Source organism: Pseudorasbora parva, chromosome 21, assembly GCF_024679245.1.
Source record: "Pseudorasbora parva isolate DD20220531a chromosome 21, ASM2467924v1, whole genome shotgun sequence".
NCBI lineage: Eukaryota > Metazoa > Chordata > Actinopteri > Cypriniformes > Gobionidae > Pseudorasbora > Pseudorasbora parva.
Window position 1 is genome coordinate 16,315,404 of NC_090192.1, and position 21,133 is coordinate 16,336,536.

The 21,133-nt window shown below is 36.2% G+C and overlaps 1 protein-coding gene and 1 long non-coding RNA gene across 3 annotated transcripts in view; one reads left to right on the top strand and one right to left on the bottom strand.

Annotated features, from left to right (window-relative positions):
• Positions 1-7,252, bottom strand: part of med1 (mediator complex subunit 1) — a 131,168-nt gene extending 123,916 nt beyond the window's left edge. For both annotated transcript variants that reach the window (XM_067429949.1, XM_067429950.1), the window contains exon 1: positions 2,965-7,252. In XM_067429949.1, the coding sequence (XP_067286050.1) occupies positions 2,965-3,037 (73 nt within the window). In that variant the 5' untranslated portion in view covers positions 3,038-7,252. The remainder of the gene's footprint in view (positions 1-2,964) is intronic.
• A 3,306-nt stretch (positions 7,253-10,558) lies between these two features.
• LOC137055896 (uncharacterized) lies at positions 10,559-14,800 on the top strand. Its single transcript, XR_010900115.1, has 4 exons — positions 10,559-10,695; positions 13,458-13,609; positions 13,717-13,806; positions 14,338-14,800. It is a non-coding gene; the product is annotated as an uncharacterized lncRNA (long non-coding RNA).
• The last annotated feature ends 6,333 nt before the right edge of the window (positions 14,801-21,133 follow it).

Consider the following 21,133-nt stretch of genomic DNA (forward strand, 5'->3'; position numbering starts at 1 on the left):
CAAATGTTTACTCATAAGAAATAATCTTATCTTGTTCATATAATTCAGTGTCACCTATCAACCTGTAAGTTTTGCTGCACAGCAATGAAGGTACTCTTTACAAAATGTATTGTGTCCTTAATAATGGCATCAGAATGCAACCAAAGCACATGATGGTAATAATAAGATGGCTATAATTAATTGTAAATCATCCAAAATAAATGCCATGATCATTAGATTTTATACAGGTGTTACTATATTGATTTTGTAAATGGTGATCAGCAACCAAATATTGATAATATGGAAGTTACTGCCTTTTGCCTTGGCATGCCTCCACATTTTTTGCAGACAATACAAAGGCAGAGTGCAGTAACTTCAGAATAGGGTATGTGTGTGCGTGTGTGTGCGTGTGTGTGTGTGTGTGTGTGTGTGTGTGTGTGTGTGTGTGTGTGTGTATTTTGTTATGATTTTATTGAATGCATTGTTCTTGTATAGTCTTTTACTTTGGAATTTTAAGAGCAATAAACATATATTGCAATGTTAAGGAATTAGTTTTCATTCAGATAATTAAATCAACATGTATAAATTGCTATTAGGCAATTAATGGGGAGATAATCGATAATCGAATCGAAACCGAATCGGGCAGGAAAAATTAATCGGTAGATTAATCGATGCATCGAAAAATAATCGCTAGATTAATCGTTTAAAAAATAATCGTTTATCCCAGCCCTAATGATCACGCTTCAGAAACTTGGCTATTTTAAGACTGCTGCATCCCTCTGCAATATATCTCACTATTTTTGACTTTTTTGAGCCTGTCAAGTCCTTCTTTTGACCCATTTTGCCAAAGGAAAGGAAGTTGCCTAATAATTATGCACACCTGATATAGGGTGTTGATGTCATTAGACCACACCCCTTCTCATTACAGAGATGCACATCACCTAATATGCTTAATTGGTAGTAGGCTTTCCAGCCTATACAGCTTGGAGTAAGACAACATGCATAACGAGGATTATGTGGTCAAAATACTCATTTACCTAATAATTCTGCACTCCCTGTATATAGCGCGAGAGCGGCCTCTAGAGGCCAAATAAAAAACTATCACTGTTTACATTAACACGTGAGGACTAGTGAAGCTGTACACTTGACGCTTCACAGCTGCACAGAGCCCGCTGACACATCTGACGCGCGTTTAAAACACCGACAGGGAAACGGTATGAATACAGAACACTTTAATACATTTTGCCAAATCATAATAAAGTATTTTTTTGGTGACTAGATGCTTTAGCAGCGAAAGAACAGCAGTATGTATGTACTTTACTTTGTCGCCGAGGCTGAGAGGACGCTTACATTAGCAGTAACATTTCCCTCAAGCAGTTAAAGCGATGTAACAACTAGTGATGTAAGAAACCAGACTGTACGGCCATGCATCCGACAGAAATATAAACACAGCAGAAATGCATTTGACTTCAATACATATTTTATTTTGATAAGAAAACTGTTGTGTTCTAAAAAAGCAAACTGTATGGATTTATATGAAATAACACTTGATTTTTATCACTTGATTTTTATCATTTATATGAAATAATACAATACCCCATTATAATACTTTATATCCAATATTACGTTTGTAACATTAAGTAAGGTTAATAAATGCTGTAGAAGTATTATTCATTGTTAGTTTTATCTGTCAAACTGTTTATGCACTATGAGCTAACATGAATGATTAAGATATGATTGTATTGCTCAACTATTACACGATGTAAAATGTACAGGTCCTTCTCAAAAAAAATTGCATAGTGATAGTTCATTCTTTTCCATAATGTAATGATAAAAATTAAACTTTTTTATATTTTAGATTCATTGCACACCAACTGAAATATTTTAGGTCTTTCACATAATGTGTTTTAATACTGATGATTTTGGCACTGCTCATGAAAACCCAAAATTCCCATCTCAAAAAATTAGATATTTCATCCGACCAATAAAAGAAAAGTGTTTTTAATACAAAAAAGTCAACCTTCAAATAATTATGTTCAGTTATTCACTCAATACTTGGTCGGGAATCCTTTTGCAGAAATGACTGCTTCAATGCGGGGTGGCATGGAGGCAGTCAGCTTGTGGCACTGCTGAGGTGTTATGGAGGCCCTGGACGCTTCGATAGCAGCCTTAAGCTCATCCAGAGTGTTGGAATTTTTGGGGAAGGACCTGTATATTGCATATCAATCACTCATGTAAGCTAGCTAAATAAGCTAATAAATCCTTGTTAACAAATGGGACTTGCAGTCTGTTAGCTGACATTCACTGACATGTTTCTAGGTTATAGCTAAAGAAACATTTATTTGTAATATTTTAATGTTTTAGTTATTTTCTGTAGACTTTTTACTGTTAGAACTTGTCATTTTAATATATTCATATTTAGAACATTTTCATGGTTCAGTACTGTTTTTTTATTTCTTGTAATAAGGTTCAGCACTGTTGTGTTTTTTTTTTTTTTTTTTTTTTTTTTTTTATTATTTTAATCTAGTATATTTTTAACAACTATCGGTCGATTGACGATTGAATTGGTTAGCGGATATCGGTAAAATCCACTATCGGTCGACCACTATTTCAAACCATACAAGTGTGTATTCCATTAACATGACATACGGTAACGTTACAGTAATATCACATGGTAACCGCATACAAGTAAAATTGTAATCAACGCTTTCTATAGTATAATATGACATCTTGCATGACACAATGATTCAATTAATATGACACAGTCAAATAATATGTCTAATATGACACAGTAATTCAAATAATAGGCTACTATGGCATCGCGGTTTGTGTCTAAATCATGAAACTATCACAGTAGGCTACTTTTATACTCTACTCAGCAGCATTAGGTGTCTAAAGTATAATATAAAATGATCTAACTTACACGGGCCGAAACTAAGTTAGTGTTTTAAGTAAAAAGGGAAATGTGTGCTGTAAGTTACATACCGGATCCATCCTCCGTTCGGAGCCGTTCGGAAGCAGAGTCTGCGCCCGGGCTGCTGCTCAGCATCGTCGCCATCTTCAGAACTCGCACACAAGGTTAGACCCAATACCAGTAAAGCAGAAATGCGCTATTAAAGATACATCAGGAATCCTTCGTATTAAAATATTCCAGTCTCAATCAAAATAGAGAGCAAAATGCCATCAAGTGAAGTGGGAAAACTGTACAACAATGGAGATTTCATGGATCGAGATCGAGAATGCGCTGACGTCATCTTCTTCTTCTGTTTTTTGGCGCATTGCATGCTGTCTGAATATCGCCACCTAACGTTACTTGTTGTTGTTGTTCTTCTTCTTCTTCTTCTTTGGGTTTTAACGACAGCTTGCATCCTTGATGTTGCATTACTGCCATCTTCTGGTTCTAATTATTTCTCATATACGACACATTCTTAACACTACGTCATTCTTAAGTTATACCTTAAAGGTATTCCTTAACGTGTTAACGTGTTAATATGTGTTTCTCCGAAACGAACTTAGTTAATAATACCTTTTTTTTTGTTTTTTGTTTTTGCATTTTCCAACAAAACATATAATAAGATGTAACATTAAACAAACAAACAAAACAGAAAAAAACAACAACAAAAAATAAATGAATAAATAAAAGTAAGAACATAAACAGAAGTTGGGGATGCACATAACAGATCTTACATTGTACAAGGTAAATTATTACATTTTGCTAATTACTTTTTTCAATATGAGAGATGTTTTAATACACTTCTTATTTCTAGTAATTGAGTTCAGAGAGTCATAGAAAATTTTAAGATCTTTACAGAAAAACTTAAATGTAGGTGTGATAGACATTACTTTAGCTTTATGTATATGAAACTTCCCCAGAAGAATAATTAACTTAATTATACTTCCCCAGAAGAATAATTAACTAAAAAGAAGAATAATTATTAATAATTAATTAATGCGTTATCAATTATATCAGATCCAGTATTACAGTCCAAGAATAGAATCATAGACATTTATATTTTAATTATTTTGTAAAATGTATCAAAAACCAACATAGATGCCTGCTTCCAAAATTCTTCTGAATATTAACAATTACAAAATAAATGTTGGAGAGTTTCGGATTCAAATTTACAAAAAGAGCATTGTGGTGAGAGGTCTTCTTTAAATTTGTTAAGAAACTAATTACATGGATAATACCTGTGCAGTATGGCAGTAAAACTTATTACTTACTGACCAACTTTTCTCAATTGAAGCTATAGGGAAAAAAAATTCCATTTCAGATTTGCTTTTGGGTAACAACTGATATTTCGAGTAATACAATTTCTGATGTAAGCATTATTACACTTCATATCCAATATATTAACACATCCAATAAGAAGTTTTGGAGTCTGTCGACATACTGAATTGTAACTGAGATGAGCTTTCATAAGTTGAAGCAATTTAGTGGAAGTGCTTTTCACCACCATATGGAAATCTCTATTTTGAAGACTCGATCCCTAATATAGAATTAAATTGCTGATAAGTATAAATCTCACCATCATTATTTAGTAAATCTGAAATAAATATAATTCCCTTATCAAACCATTCTCTTTTAAATATACTCTTTCTTTTGGATAACACGTGTTGGTTAATCCATAATATGCATGAGTGTGGAGAGAAATTATGTTTAAATGCTATGTTCCATGCTTCTAAGGACTGCTTGTGGAAATTAGATAATTTGATAGGAAGTTTGCTGCATTTGAAGTCACATGATAGTAAAAATTTTAACCCACCACATTTTTCAAAAAACAGGTTGGGGATATAAAACCAAATAGATTTTTTTCTGGGTCAAGCAGTGTTTTATCTAATTAATTTTAAAAATTCTATTAAGAGTACTGAAATCAAGAACGTTAAGCCCACCCTCTAAAAAATATCTGATAATCGTTTTTCTCTTAACATATTCAGTTCTGTTTTTCCAAATAAATTTAAATAAGGCCCTGTCAATATCTGAACACATTTTGGGATTAACATACAAGGAGAGAGCAGGGTATACTAGCCTCGAAATTCCCTCAGCCTTGGAGAGCAAGACACGGCCATGGATCGTAAGGTTCCTCTGAGACCAGCAATTAAAACACGTTTTTGCTTTATGTAGACATGTAGAGAAATTATTTTCAACTCTTTCATGTGGACATTTATTAATTATAATGCCAAGATATCTAACCTTTTGTTTTATCTTAATTCCACATACATCTGGGATATCAGACTGATGAATTGTCATGATCTCTGATTTACTCTGATTAACAGAAAGGCCAGAAGCATCAGAAAAGAGTTTTATTGTTTCTAATATAGTGGGGACCTGTCTTTTATCCTTTAAGAAGACACATGTATCATCTGCCAGCTGACTTACTAAAATAGTGCAGTCTACTATTTGGATGCCCTCAATATTCGAGCAATGCACTATATAAAGGTTAAGAAGCTCTGCAACCAACAGAAACAAAAAAGGAGAAATCAGGCATCCTTGTCTGATGCCTCTCCCAATGATAAAACGTGGTGAGGTTCCATTAGACAATGATACATTACTATTGATGTCTTTATACAAGGTCTGTACCGTTTGCACAAATTTTGGACCAAAGCCAAATCGTCTTAAAGCGTCATACATAAAGGGATGCTCTACTGTATCAAATGCCTTGTACAAATCTAAGAACAAAATAAGTGCATCTTCATTGACCAACTCAGAGTAATCTAAGAGATCTAATTACAAGACGAATATTATTTGAGATGCGTCGGCCTTTCATGAAACCAGATTGTGTGGGTAAGATAACTTCTTCTAAGCAGGGTTTTAGTCTCCTTGCATATACTGCAGCTAATATTTTGTATTCAGAATTAAGCAACATAATAGGGCGCGAATTTTCTAAAATATTTTGTATCTTTATTTGGTTTAGGAATTAAGGTAATAAGACCTTGTTTCATCGATCCAGATAATTCCCCTCTATCTAAACACTCATTAAAAACATCTAAGATTAAATATTTTATGTCACTCCAAAAGGATCGATAAAATTCTAATGGAAAACCGTCAGGGCCCGGACTCTTATTAAATAGGGTCTTTTTAATTAGACTGTCTAGTTCTTCTACAATTATCTCACCCTCACAAACAGCTTGACTATTTTCACTAATAGTTGCAATAAATGGATCCACCTTAAGGAAAAATGTATTTGAAAATTCAGAATGAAAAGAGGAAGTATAAAGTTGTTGGTAAAAGTCAGTTACAAACTTAGAGATCTGCCTTCATCTGAAGTAAGATTGCCATTAATATTAAGGGTTGAAATCATTTTTAACTCACCTCTTCTTTTTTCTAAATTAAAAAAAGTATGTTGAATTTCTTTCTCCAAATTCTAACCATTTTGCCCTTGATCTGATGAATGCACCTTTGGCCTTCTCTGCATAAAGAACATCAAGGTATTCCCTAAGCAAATACAATCTCTGCTTGTCCTGTTCACTAGGAGAGGATAGAAATAAAATATTATTTATTTCCTTAATGATTGCAGAGCTTCTCAACTCATTTGTCTTAGAAAGTTGTTTACCAAACTGAATTGAAAATTTTCGGCACTCATACCTAAAAAATTCCCATTTCACTACAGCAGAATCTGAATTAACTTTACATTTTTCAGTAATTTTTTAAATGCCTGAACAATATGAAGGAAGTTGTAAAAAAGAAGTATTCAGTTTCCAGTATCCTGGTCATCGAAAACTTTTATGCACCTCGGATATTTCAAGATCGATACAGGCATGATCTGTAAGAGGGGCAGGGGAAATAATACAGGAATTAATAAAGGAAACTAGCCAGTCAGATATAAGCCAAAGGTCTATTCTAGATTTGTGTGACATGTCTGCTTTAAACCATGTAAATGAGGAGATACTGTTTCCATGGACGTGTCTGTAGGCATCCAGTAAATAAAGGCCGTTACAAAAATAATTTATAACTAAATTAAGGCAATTAACATTGCGTCTTGGGGGAAATCTGTCTAAATGAAGATCAGGAGCCTCGTTAAAATCCCCTCCCACAATAAATGCTGCTGAAGGAAATTTCAGACTTAATGAAAGCAATTTTATCGACAAAGATTGGAAAAGAATGTGGTTTAAATCAGAATTGTTAAAGCCATATGTACATAAAAAAAAAAAAAAATTGCCTCTCCCGATTGAACAATAGCTATTTTGCATCTGCCTTCTGAAGACAAATGTGACTCTAAAATTTTACCACTGAAATTATGATTAAATAAAATTGCAACACCCCCTGAGTGAGTAGACCCATGTGAAAATAATGTTTCCCCCCCCCCCCCCCACTGTGAATGAGTTTCTTGTAGAAAATAAACATCTCTTCTTTTAGAGTTACAAAATAAAAATAAGGCTTTTCGTTTAGTAAGATCACGAATCCTCCGAACATTAAGAGAAAAACACAAAATGACACACACACACACACACACACACACACACACACACACACACACACACACACACACACACACACACACACACAAAAACTGTCTGCCCTAAAAGGCAAAAGGGTTAAGGCTATAGAGGCTAGAAGGAAATAAAGTGCAAAACCATCTCTTTAACCTTCCATATCAAACGTTATATAGCTTTAAAAAATATCAACCTATATAGAGTGCGTTGAAAGGATAAAGTGCCATGAGAGAACAACCATGACACAATTTTTGAAAAGAGGTTACATCTGTGCCAGGCACGGCGTTATACCCACTTTTCAACAGGCCCACCCAAAACTTTTCTTAAAAAAAAATTAACATAAAAAAATACAAACTTTAAATATATTTTAATTTAGTCAAAAAATGGTTGAGAATGGCAAATAAGCTCATAATTTGTGGTAATAGGCTAGTCTAAATGTTTTGTTTTTAACTAATTTTAAACAGTTGTGTCTAGCTATTTTGATGTTTCTGCGCAAGTTCAGCAGACAGGTTCAAGATCGGATATTTGTGAACGTGAAAATAATTTCCAGTAAAGGATGTTGCAGCAGTCGTTGTTTATGTAGCCTACCTTAAACGTCCTCGAACGGTATCGGAGTCATCACTGCAAACAAGAGATAAAGGAGGGCAGCAGGACACAACACTGCCTGACAACTCTGATAACACTGCCAATGACTTCATGTACAGTTGAACTTGAGCTTACAGTAGCTGCGTTTCCATTACAGATTTGCGAAAAACTTTTGCAATGTTTCTTAAATGTTGATAAAAAACTATTGCGAAATGACAGCGTTTCCATAGCTGCATTTATGCGACTAAAACGTATTATGTTCCTCTCGCGATAGGACATTCCAAAATGATAGCACTTGGTAGGTTTGTATATCCCATCCACCACACTAGCCATTATTTTTATTGGAAGGAGACGTGTCCAATGTCCAAGCGTTAATGGCAAGCCCCTTAGGTTACTTAAGCGGCACGGATATGAGGTGTGTGTGTGTGTGTCAGATCTGCTTCAAGGTCTTCATGATAATGTGGCATTTCTGTGTTTATAATCCAGTATTACTGTAATCCTCTTGTCTTTTATGAGTTTAATAAAGAACCCCATCTTGTCTTCTGTCCAAAAAAACCCGAAACCGTCATCTGCAAAGAATGATTGACTTTTACGCGCGCAAGGTTGACGCATATAGGGAAGAGCGAAATGTTTGAATTTGCATGGGAACTCATGTTTTTTTACCACTTTCGTTATTTTGGCTTGACTTTTCGTTTGTTGGGGATATTAACTGAATTTAGAAATGCTTTGGAAAAGAAAACATTGGCATTTAATAAACAAAATATTTTTTTTTTTAAATGAAGACAGCGTTTGGTATGAATGCATGCAAAATAATTCGTTCCCTGAGTCCACAAATAAAAGTAGACAGTTTATACGTAGTTTATAATTATGTCTTGAACTTATCTGTGTAGCTACAAATGACAGAGTTCAATTTCAATTTGCATAATTTGGTAATGGAAACGCGGCTGACTTTGATGAAATCATTGACATTTTCAAGAGCAAACCCCCAACTAGCCTACTCCTGTAGGCTAATTTCGGAGAGATAATAAAGGCCCTATACCTTTTCTTTTCTGTTAAATAATTTTATTTGCAACGAATTGAATATTCTTCTCATTTTCTCTCTTCTTCCCATGCTATTTTCACATTTGGCAATCTTTTAAGCCTGTTTTTTGACAAAAATATGAGTGTCATTTAGCCAATCCAGTTGTTATAAGTTCACAATTATGAGATATAAACTCGCAATTGCGTGACATAAAGTCAGAATTGCAACTTTATAACTTTATAAAAAGTGGAAAATATACAGTATTGTTCAAAATAATAGCAGTACAATGTGACTAACCAGAATAATCAAGGTTTTTAGTATATTTTTTATTGCTACGTGGCAAACAAGTTACCAGTAAGTTCAGTAGATTGTCAGAAAACAAACAAGACCCAGCATTCATGATATGCACGCTCTTAAGGCTGTGCAATTGGGCAATTAGTTGAAAGGGGTGTGTTCAAAAAAATAGCAGTGTCTAGCTTTGACTGTACAAACTCAAAACTATTTTGTACAAACATTTTTTTTTTCTGGGATTTAGCAATCCTGTGAATGACTAAACTAATATTTAGTTGTATGACCACAGTTTTTTAAAACTGCTTGACATCTGTGTGGCATGGAGTCAACCAACTTGTGGCACCTCTCAGCTGTTATTCCACTCCATGATTCTTTAACAACATTCCACAATTCATTCACATTTCTTGGTTTTGCTTCAGAAATAGCATTTTTGATATCACCCCACAAGTTCTCAATTGGATTAAGGTCTGGAGATTGGGCTGGCCACTCCATAACATTAATTTTGTTGGTTTGGAACCAAGACTTTGCCCGTTTAATAGTGTGTTTTGGGTCATTGTCTTGTTGAAACAACCATTTCAAGGGTATGTCCTCTTCAGCATAGGGCAACATGACCTCTTCAAGTATTTTAACATATGCAAACTGATCCATGATCCCTGGTATGCGATAAATAGGCCCAACACTATAGTAGGAGAAACATGCCCATATCATGATGCTTGCACCTCCATGCTTCACTGTCTTCACTGTGTACTGTGGCTTGAATTCAGAGTTTGGGGGTCGTCTCACAAACTGCCTGTGGCCCTTGGACCCAAAAAGAACAATTTTACTCTCATCAGTCCACAAAATGTTCCTCCATTTCTCTTTAGGCCAGTTGATGTGTTCTTTGGCAAATTGTAACCTCTTCTGCACATGCCCCTTTTTTTTAACAGAGGGACTTTGCGGGGGATTCTTGAAAATAGATTAGCTTCACACAGACGTCTTCACTGAAAAAAGTATAACTTTAGTGTTGTTCGTTTAATGTGTATTTTCTCATTGAAATAGCTTATTTTTTTTAATTTTTTCATGTCAAGTAAACATTTTAGCTTAGATTTATGGTTCAATCCATTTTTTTACATTGATAGAATCTAAATGGGCAGCGGGACATTAAACTGAATTTATTAATTTGATCAGAGCATTTTTTTTAGATTAAGCAGGATTTGCACATGCGCATTGTTGACTTGCAGATCCCGCTCTGTGGTTCAAAAAAAAAAAAAAAAAAAGTCTGAGAACTGTCTGAGAAGAACACAGCACGAACTTGAGCGGTGGCCGTGACGATAACGTTACATTTCAACGGACGTCAGACCCATCCAGCCAGGCTCCGAGACAGAACTACGAGGAACATTGATAAGGTAAGAGAAACTTTGTCTACCGTTAACGTTTTTACCTCAAGTATATCTGACGGGATTTGAGTCTGGCCGTAATTTCAGCGCTAACGCTTGATAGCGTGTAAATTAACTTTTAAGATAGCACTCGAAATGTTCGTAATCTTCATTCAAACTATAACGTTCGGTTATTTTAGCCCCTCATTGGGCGGGTGAGTAACGTTAATAACCTAAATGCATGCAAACCATGATGCAAACTATCTAAATTCATTTTGTGGGGGCATTGACCGTGTCAAGGGAAAGAGTTAACAATAACATTTCTCGAAACAAGTGCAGTTATAGCCTATATAAGCTACAATATTTTCTGCTTAACTTTTATTAGACTCCAGTTCAAAAGAAAAGTGTGTTTTTTCGCTGAGCACATTCTCTGCAGTCCGAGCGCGCTGAAGCTTGCTCATATATCTGAGGTAAATCATTAACACCATCACTGCTTACAGTATTGAACTAAATACATTACAATCGGCTAAAACGAATAAGCAGGTTACTTTTCTGAAAAAGAGTGCTCCCGAGTCTGTGTTTCTCACAGTTTGCGTGAATCGCGGCACAGTTCCACACACACACAAAATACCGGCAGTTCAATAGTGAAACTCGCAGCTCTTAAAGGGGCCACACTCTATTCCAGCTCTTAAAGGGTTAGTTCACCCAAAAATGAAATGAATGTCATTAACTCCTCACCCTAATGTCGTTCCTTACTTTTTAAGACCTCCATCTTCACACACAGTTTAAGATATTTTATATTTTAGTCCCAGAGCATATGCAGTCAATGCCCACTTTACTGTCCATTTCCAGAAAGCTAATAAAACATCGAAAATACATTTTGGTCCAAAAATATCAAAAAGACTTTATTCAGCATTGTCTTCTCTTTCGTGTTCCTAAAAAAAGATTAAAACGGTTCGTGAATCAGTGAATTGATCAATGATTCGGATCAGGGATGGAAATTAACTTTTTTGTCCACCGGCCACTGTGGCTGGTGGATTTCAAAATCTACCAGCCACTCCATGTTTTTACCAGCCACTTTCTTGTTTTTACCGACAATGTGTAACTGCACGTGAAAATTAATACTACAAGCTCTACAATACTTAAGCTGTTTATTTAATCTCAAATCTCAATGAAATACTGAAATTTTTTCACTCTTATACACACACAAACCATGAACTGATATACATTTCATTAAATGAGTAGGGCTCTATGTTCTTTTTTTTTTTTACCTGGATGTGGCATTTGGATGATTCGTGATCTTTTATGGCTACCTGTTTTAGGTTTTTAGTACCAACAATGAAACTATTAGTTTTGGCATCTCCTGAAGCGTGTTGACGACACACCGAGCAGAACATTGTCAGTAGGGATGCACAGAAATAAAATTTATTGGCTGAAACCGAAGCACTGAAAGAAATTTTGCCAATTATCCATTGCATTTATGGCTAATGCTATGACTGTGTAACTTAACTAAAAATCAAGGCATTGCAATTGCATTAATTAATATTAAAGTTTCAAATAATAAATCAATTACAAATTATGCAAATATTTATTTAGCACATTGCAACAACCCACAGTATAAAATAAAATTAAAATTAAAATGTTTAACTCGACCTCACTCATGTGTACATTAAATAATAATGTACAGGTCTACTAGCCTACAGAAATGTAATAAAGTAATCAAATGTAAAATAACTGCATATTTAACTGTTTAAATGAAAGATTATTCCTTATTAAACTTACAAAAGCTATTCAATCAAGAGCAGTGAGTGATGTCCTTATCGTTTGTTTGACATTAAACAGAGCAGTAAAAGCTACTGCCCCTTTAAGACCTAATAGAGGGATATGCGTCATCTTTCACTTAAGGCATATTCAGACTATGTCTGCTAGAATACTCATCAAGATGAACATGTTGGCATACTTTTTGTGTGAGTTTGTCCGTTTAAGCGCAAGACTTGAAAAAGAACTCAATATTTGCGCGCTGTGAGACGGGTGCGCGCTTCCGGATGACAGTGACGGATCTTCTCTCAGCGTGCGCGAGTTATTATTCGCGTCTTCTGGCACTAAATCCGGGTAATGACGGCGAAAACGACTGGTCATATTCGGACATATGGCCGCACTCGCATGCATTGAACAAAGTTTACAAAGAAGGGGAAACAGTATGCTATTTTTATTTACCCGCCACGGTGGCCGGTAGGTGAAGCGAGTTTACCCGCCACAACTCAAAATCACCCGCATTTGGCTGGTGGCGGGTGCTAATTTCCATCCCTGATTCGGATCGCCAATGTCACGTGATTTCAGCAGTTTGGGAGTTCGACACGCGATCCGAACTGCTGAAATCACATGACATTGGCGATCCGAATCATTGATTAATTCACTGATTCATGAACCATTTTAATCTTTTTTTGAGGAACACGTCGTAGATTGAAAGTCATAGTTTTTGTGATACTTGGACCAAAATGTATTTTCGATGCTTCGAGATTCGAATTAACTAACTGATGTCACATATGGACTGCTTTGATGATGATTTTATGAAAGTGAATGTTTTAGGTCGGCATATAGCAGAGAATAGACTGGGCACACGACTACTCGTTTACGTATGGCATTTGCCATACCCTGGCATTCCACATTTTTAGACCTAACTGTTGATTCACTAATGAGTTGTTGTTGTTGTAATTTAGTACGGTTGTGCTGGGGATTCTGTTTTGTGTTCACCATCTTCTAAACTTATTTCTGTATGCTCTACTTTTAAGATCAATTTAAGTTCATGCGAATTACAACAGTTCCTTTGGTGACAAGTTGGATTACAAGTTCTTGGTGCAGTTGGACAAGCACTCCACCAAACTGTTGGAGGTCATCAGGAGCAAGGGAGGAGTCCACCAGGACATTGCAGGTTTTAGATGAGGTATCTATGAATTTGATAATCAGTGGGATCCATGGCTGAATAGTGTTTTTTTTGTTTTTGTTTTTGTAATTGTTTAATTTTAATTCATAGTTATTGTTCTTACTCAGACTGCAGACATCACCATCAGAAGAGAATGCATCCTCAAATCTCTGATCTACCTCGGCGAACCTTTTGCGCACCTTTTCAAAGAATACCAGGTAAGGGCATCTCTCTCACTTGCTCACACAAATAACACCTACAGACTAACATGGTCATAGTCTAGGTTTTCCTAGCCACTTTTAATAAATAGGGGTGTGATGAGAAACTCAGCTCACAAGATAACACTATTTATGAGAAATCTTTGATGCTGAATTTTGAGCTGTGAACACTTAGACCATGCCCAGACATCTTTTTTTTCCTTGTCTTCCCTGGAACACTGTCAAAATAAGTGTGTCCAAAGGAATCCATTTGCAAATGACTTAACACCTTTATGCTATGTAAAATCCATGCCTGGTCCTCTCTCTTCCTTCACTGTCGTTGCTCCTCCTTTTATTCTCCCTTCACTCCTCTGTGAAAGCTCTGAGACCAGTGTGACGTGCAGTTGGCACTGATCATCCAATTACTTACCGGCCTCGCTTTGCTCTCACTCGTCACGCGCCTATTCAAGTTCAGTTTAGAGTGTGTAAGAGCTGAAAATGGGAGAGTTCTGAAACTATAATGTACTTATTTTCTCTTTCTTTTTTATGCAGGAAAATGAGATTGAAGAACTGGAGCAAACAACCATGGCGATCTTTATCACTGGGAAAGAGGATCCTCTTCATCCACCAAAAGACATTAAAATTGTCATTGAAGGATCAGAGGTCCGGAACCTGCTTGCTATATTGCATACAAATAGGTTATATTTAAAGGTTTAGTTCGCCCAAAAACGAATATTCTGTCATTAAAGGTCCCGTTCTTCGCAATTCTATCTTTCAAACTTTAGTTAGTGTGAAATGTTGCTGTTAGAGCATAAATAATACCTGTAAAATTATAAAGCTCAAAGTTCAATGCCAAGCGAGATATTTTATTTAACAGAAGTTCCCTTTCAAAGCCTACAGCGAACAGCCGGTTTGGACTACACCCCTGCACTTCCTGCTGTAATGACGTTACTAGAACCGTTTGTTGACTAACCCTCCGCCCACAAGAACACACAAAATAGGGGGCGTGGTCTCGTTGCTGTGGAGAAGAGCGCGCATTTCCGGGCAAAGTGCGCTAAGCTGCTGTCCAATCACATCACGGGAAGCGCTGGCCCAATCAGAACTCTTTATGGGTCTTAAGAGAGAGAAATGACATTGGTGTCATTAAAGGCCTGTCTGAGCCATCGGATTTCAACTAAAATATCTTCAATTGTGTTCCGAAGATGAACAGAGGTCTCACGAGTGTCGAACAACATGAGGATAAGTGATTAATGACAGAATTTTTATTTTTGGGTAAACTAACCCTTTAAATGTAGAGCTTACAGCTCTGTATCAGAAACTGATGCAGTGATCACTGTTCACTGTCTGAGGAGCAGTTCCAGGATTTGTCTCTGGTGTTCAGCTGAAAGAGATTGTTCATCATCATATACATTTATGGACATGAAATACATTTGTATCTTAATATTTTAATTGTATTTTAGGATGTTTTATGGTGAACTGTGTTGTCAGGACAAACATTCCTAATTTAATATTACTACTAATGTGATGTCATCAAGTGGTGATTTGATTATTTGTAACACATTTGTATTTTTGTGTGAAGCAGACTGTTCTTCATACATGTGAACATGTTCATTGAACAATAAATATAAATGTGTTCTAAAGGAAAGTGTTATGATAGTCATTGATCAAAATGTTTTAAAAGCTTTTTTTTGTTTTGATTATACATTTTAAATAATGACATCTTAATTTGAGACAACCTAAAATAATTAATTTACTTTGGCCTATAAATATTACTTTGTTTTAATTTAAATAATTAGTTTATCCCAACATAAAATAATGATTTGTTAGTTTGATCCAATTTAAAATAATTAGTTTGTTCCAATCTAAAATAATTAATTTACTTTGGCCTGTAAATATTACTTTGTTTTAATTTAAATAATTAGTTTATTCCAACATAAAATAATGATTTGTTAGTTTGATCCAATTTAAAATAATTAGTTTGTTCCAATCTAAAATAATTAATTTACTTTGGCCTGTAAATATTACTTTGTTTTAATTTAAATAATTAGTTTATTCCAACATAAAATAATGATTTGTTAGTTTGATCCAATTTAAAATAATTAGTTTGTTCCAATCTAAAATAATTAGTTTGATCAACCTTTAAAAAGTGGTTGCATGGATTTAAACTTTTCAAATTAAACTAAATTAAATTATTTACTTGAGTCAATGTAAAATATTTCGTGTGATCGATTACTTCAATTTTTTTAAGTTGATCCAAGGGTTTTATTTTTTCAGTGTTCTAACTGTCACAGTACTTACAGGTAACTCCAGACTGTCTTTGATCATCCTGGAGGTGATCATTGGCTGAGCCTTTGCCATTCTGGTTATTCTTCTATCCATTTTGATGGTTGTCTTCCGTTTTCTTCCACGTCTCTCTGGTTTTGCTCTCCATTTTAAGGCATTGGAGATCATTTTAGCTGAACAGCCTATCATTTTTTGCACCACAATTTTCCCCTCTCTAATCAACTTTTTAATCAAATTACGCTGTTCTTCTGAACAATGTCTTGAACGACCCATTTTCCTCAGCTTTCAAATGCATGTTCAACAAGTGTTGGCTTCATCCTTAAAGGGGTACTTCAGCGCTGGGAAGATGAATCTGTATTTAAACTGGGTCATCAATGCAGTAGAAATGTGAAATTATTTTTGAATTTGGTGTCTTCTAGACTGAGAAAAGACAGAAAATGTATTTTTGTCCCATGGGGATGAAAGACTACAATTCCCAGAATGCTTCGCTGCCCTGTGAGGCCATTCCCAACACCACCAACTTCATAACTGTGACTGAGTTAGAGAAGACACTACAATTAAAAACTGAACGTGCCTGTTCAATATAATGAGTGAGTCACCGCGCGAGTGTCACAGCCCTGAGCACTAACTGCACGAGTGATGAGAGCTGAGGTAATCGCGACTACATTCGCGGCATACATTCACAACGCGAGTTCAGTCTGGCACGCGTTTCAGTTCATGTCTCTGCAAGCTTAACTTTCATAGAAATGAATTTGAGAAGTTAAAAGACTTACATTGCTCACGATAGCTCCGTTTAAATGATCCTGTCTGCAAGCTGAGCTCTCCCTGCCAGCTGAGTGTGATCTCCCATCCCCCATGCGCAGATTCAAAACATGCGGAAATAGCTCCCTCTGCTGGCTGTAGTCTTTAGCCTCTGGGCAAACATTCCTCCTATGATGCAAAAATCGTCATTTTGCATCATAGGAGGAATTTTTCCAGAAATAAAATGCATAAATCTCTTGTCTCAGGGGGATATGAGGGGGGAAAGCACAATAATTTGAATATTCTCCAGGGTTTCTACTGATACAAAGCCATATGCTAATCGCTGAAGTAACCCTTTAAATAGGGGCCACCTGATTCACACCTGTTTCTTCACAAAATTGATGACCTCAGTGATTGAATGCCACACTGCTATTTTTTTGAACACTCCCCTTTCAACTAATTCAACTAATTGCCCAATTGCACAGCCTTAAGAGCGTGCATATCATGAATGCTGGGTCTCATTTGTTTTCTGAGAATCTACTGAACCTACTGGTAACTTGTTTGCCACGTAGCAATAAAAAAATATACGAAAAACCTTGATTATTCTGGTTAGTCACATTGTACTGCTATTATTTTGAACAATACTGTAGCTTCCATATATAGCTTCCATATAAGCTATAACAGTATATCAGTCAGTCCTTTTTATTAGGTTAAACAGTGACTTGATAACGTTTTTAATTTAAGGCCCACCAACAATTGGTCTGGCCCATCCAAAACTGGAATTCTGCCGCCGTGCCTGATCTGTGCTTGTAGATAAAGTTCCCTTTTAGTCCTCAAAAGGGTAAAGGGCAAAAGTCAATATGATTTACGTATTATCCGCTGTAATCTTCTTTCCATCGATGATGGCAAATGATCCCTTGAACCCCGCTTGTTTTCCATCTTTCCTGGCTTGACTCACCAGTGCCACAGTTTATTCTGCGCCTCCCTCGTCCGTTGTGTCAGATCTTCTGTTATTTTGATGCCTTTCTGTTTGAGGACTTCAGAGGTTTTCACATCTAGCCAGATGCGATCCCTGTGCACGTGACAAAAACTGCACAATAATCCGCCGTGGAAGTACGCCTTCTGCTCTCGGACCGATTCTGTGTGCAACATCAATGGACGTCTGAAGAGCATCTCTCAGTCCCGGCGAGACTCGAGAGAACATGTCCATTGCGATCATTTTCACATTCTCTCCTGCCTCCTCCGGAGTACCAGAAATTTTCAAATTCCATCGTCTTTTATATGCATCTAGTTCGTCGACTTTTTCCCATAGTTGCTTGTTTTCAGCAAGCACAGCCGCGACTTGAACACCCAGTTCGTCAGTTTTAACTGTAGCTTTCTCTGCTTTATCGGTAACTGATTCAACTCTGGTGGCAAGGTCAGATATCAGGGTCGAATTGGATGCAACAGACTTTTCAATTTCCAGTAACTTTTCCATGAAGTCATCTTGCTTTTTCCCCAGCCTCTCGATTGCCTTCAGTGTATCATTCAGGAGTATATCCGTATTTGAGGGCTCTAATACCTGTGGCTGCATTTTCGGAAGAGGGGTGTTAGTCGGGGTTTCTGAAGACTGTACACAATCCATACTTAAATCCTCTTCGGGAGTGGGTTTAACATAATCATGCACACGCTACACACTTTCCGCCATTCCGTCCATTTTTCTTTTTTTTTTCCTTTTTTCTCTAGGTTATGTTTTGGCAACACGCGAGTTTCAATCAACGCACTCAGCAGGCCTCGGCTCAACGATTAGTTCTGATATTCACAAAAGAGGGTAAATATTACTAACTCAGGCTTAAAAAATGTTTTAGTTATTCAGACTATAAAGCCATTTGGACAAATAACACAAAAAAATCAAGGAATTAGAAACGAGAGTACGTTTTGCACGAAAATGTATGAGAGACAGGAATGGTTCAGCTACACAGACGCCATCTTGGCGACCACCTCCCTTCCGAAGTTGTAATATACACCCAGTGTTCAATTAGGCTAGTTGGATTGTTTTTTTTTTGTTTTTTTTATGCAAGGATTAAAATTGTCATAAAAAATGTCATCAAAAACACTAATGGTTGTTAGCTTTTTAATGATATTATCCAAAGGTACATCAGCTGGCAAACCATTAGACAGGAAAAGCTTATGGAGCCTATTTAAAGGGAATGATTGTGGAGGGGAGTTTAGTCAAACTTTGGCAGCGAGGCAGCGAATAGAATAAAGGGGGGGGGTGAAATGCTGTTTCATGCATACTGAGCTTTTTACACTGTTAAACACTTGGATTCCCGTCCTAAACATAGTCAAAGTTTCAAAAACTAATGGTGGACGTTTGATAGAGTATTTCTGTGTCAAAAATACTTCCGGTTTCTCACAAGTTTCGGAGAGTTTTTTTCGAGTATGGGTCTACTTGACGTTAAAAGATCGGAAGGTCCTTGTATGGGCTCTTCTCCCGGTAGGGTGCGCGCGCGCGCGTCACTAGCGCGAGAGAGGAAATGCACGCACGCTGTAAACAGTCTCTCAGCTGCAGATCCAGTCGTCTGTGAACACTAATGTCGGTTATAGTCCCCGCTGCGCTCCACTTCATTCCTCCACTTTGGCATTAAGGCGACTTCAACGCTTCAGCACAGCATTCCGGGAAGGCAGCGCTGCATTTGAACCGATTTGAACGCAGAAATGCTTCAGTCGCATCGCAAAGTGGATCTCCACACTCCAAGAAGTGTGTTTTTGACGGAGCCGTCCCAGCGATAAAGGTTCGGTCCTGCTTTGGAAGCAGCCGGTAAGTAAAACTGCTTCAAATGTCTGTGCTGTGCTTATCGTCGCGTATGTAAACATCAGTAAACGACACAATCGCGTGCTTCGTCATTCAAATGCACTAACGGACTTCATTGCTGTTCTATGTAACTTATAACGTTACACTACTCTGACGTGCAAAACCGTTTTGCTTGCTACTAAGGTTTGGTCGCATACAATAGTCCATAAACCGAATCATGTCATGTTGACAGGCCTCTAAATACAGTACTTACCACAGAGACGGACGTCCTGCTGTTGCTGTTTTTATTTCAGCCTCCGGATTAGATTCTGGATCATATCTATTAGCTGAGATAGCTGAGATGGGTTTGTCACCGCTTTGCGCATATGTCATTCTTTAGCTCCGCCCACACGATACGCCTCCAGGCGCTCGTTTTTTTCCGGAAAGACTCGGTACATCCCATATTTCTTTTACAAATATAATAAAACGAAAGACTTTTCGAAGATATGAAGGATGCAATACTACTCTATAGGTACTCAAGATTGACATGAGATTGACTGAAACTGAGTGTTTCACCCCCCCTTTAATGCCATAACCAGAACAATACAATAAGACATATACATTCAAATCAAAATTACAGAGTGATAAAGTAAAATAAAAATAAAAAATAGGTGCCAGAGGACAAGAAAAAAACTATATTAAACAAAAGGACAAGGGTGCTATTTTATACAATGTCATACCTGCTTGCCAAGTTATGAGTTCTGATTGCCTTTTTACTTGTGCAATTACACAAAATCGAACAATAAAGCTTGAATTCATTTTTAAAACAAGAAAAGTCCAACCATTTCATTTTATGAATGTGAAATTTTCCCATTAATATTAATAATTGTATGAAGTATGCCTTATCTTTCTCAATCCCATAATCATTTAAGTATATTAATATGACAAATCCACTCAGCTGCAAATTAACATTCAATTTTTTTTTAAATTAAACGCTCCACATCAATCCAAAATATTTTTGTACATATGCAATAGAAAAATAAATGAAAAATTGTTCCCTTTTCACCATTACAGAAATTACAAGAGTAATCAATATCTAATTTAAAGCGTTCCAGCACATGTTTTACTGGATATATTCTATGCATTATTTTAAAAGACACTTCTTTTACTTTATTATTAATACAGAATTTATCTACTGTTCGCCAAGCTTTACGCCAATTCACATCTCCGAATACAGAAGACCAGAAAAATCTAGCCGGAGGATAAACAATATTATTAAGTATGTTTCTAATATAATTATTTGAGACTCTACCTTGTAAAATATTTTTATTACCAATAAATATTTTATCCTTGATATCATTAAAATTTAGATCTTCTTCCTGTGATGTATTCCTCAGAAGGATCAAAACTTTTCTGGGGATTGCATCCATTATAACAGCAAATTCTTTGGGTCTGACTGGTATTTTAAATTTATTTAAAAATTCCTTATATGTTAATAAAATACCATAATTATCTAAAAGCTGACTAACTAAAATAATATTGTTCTTGACC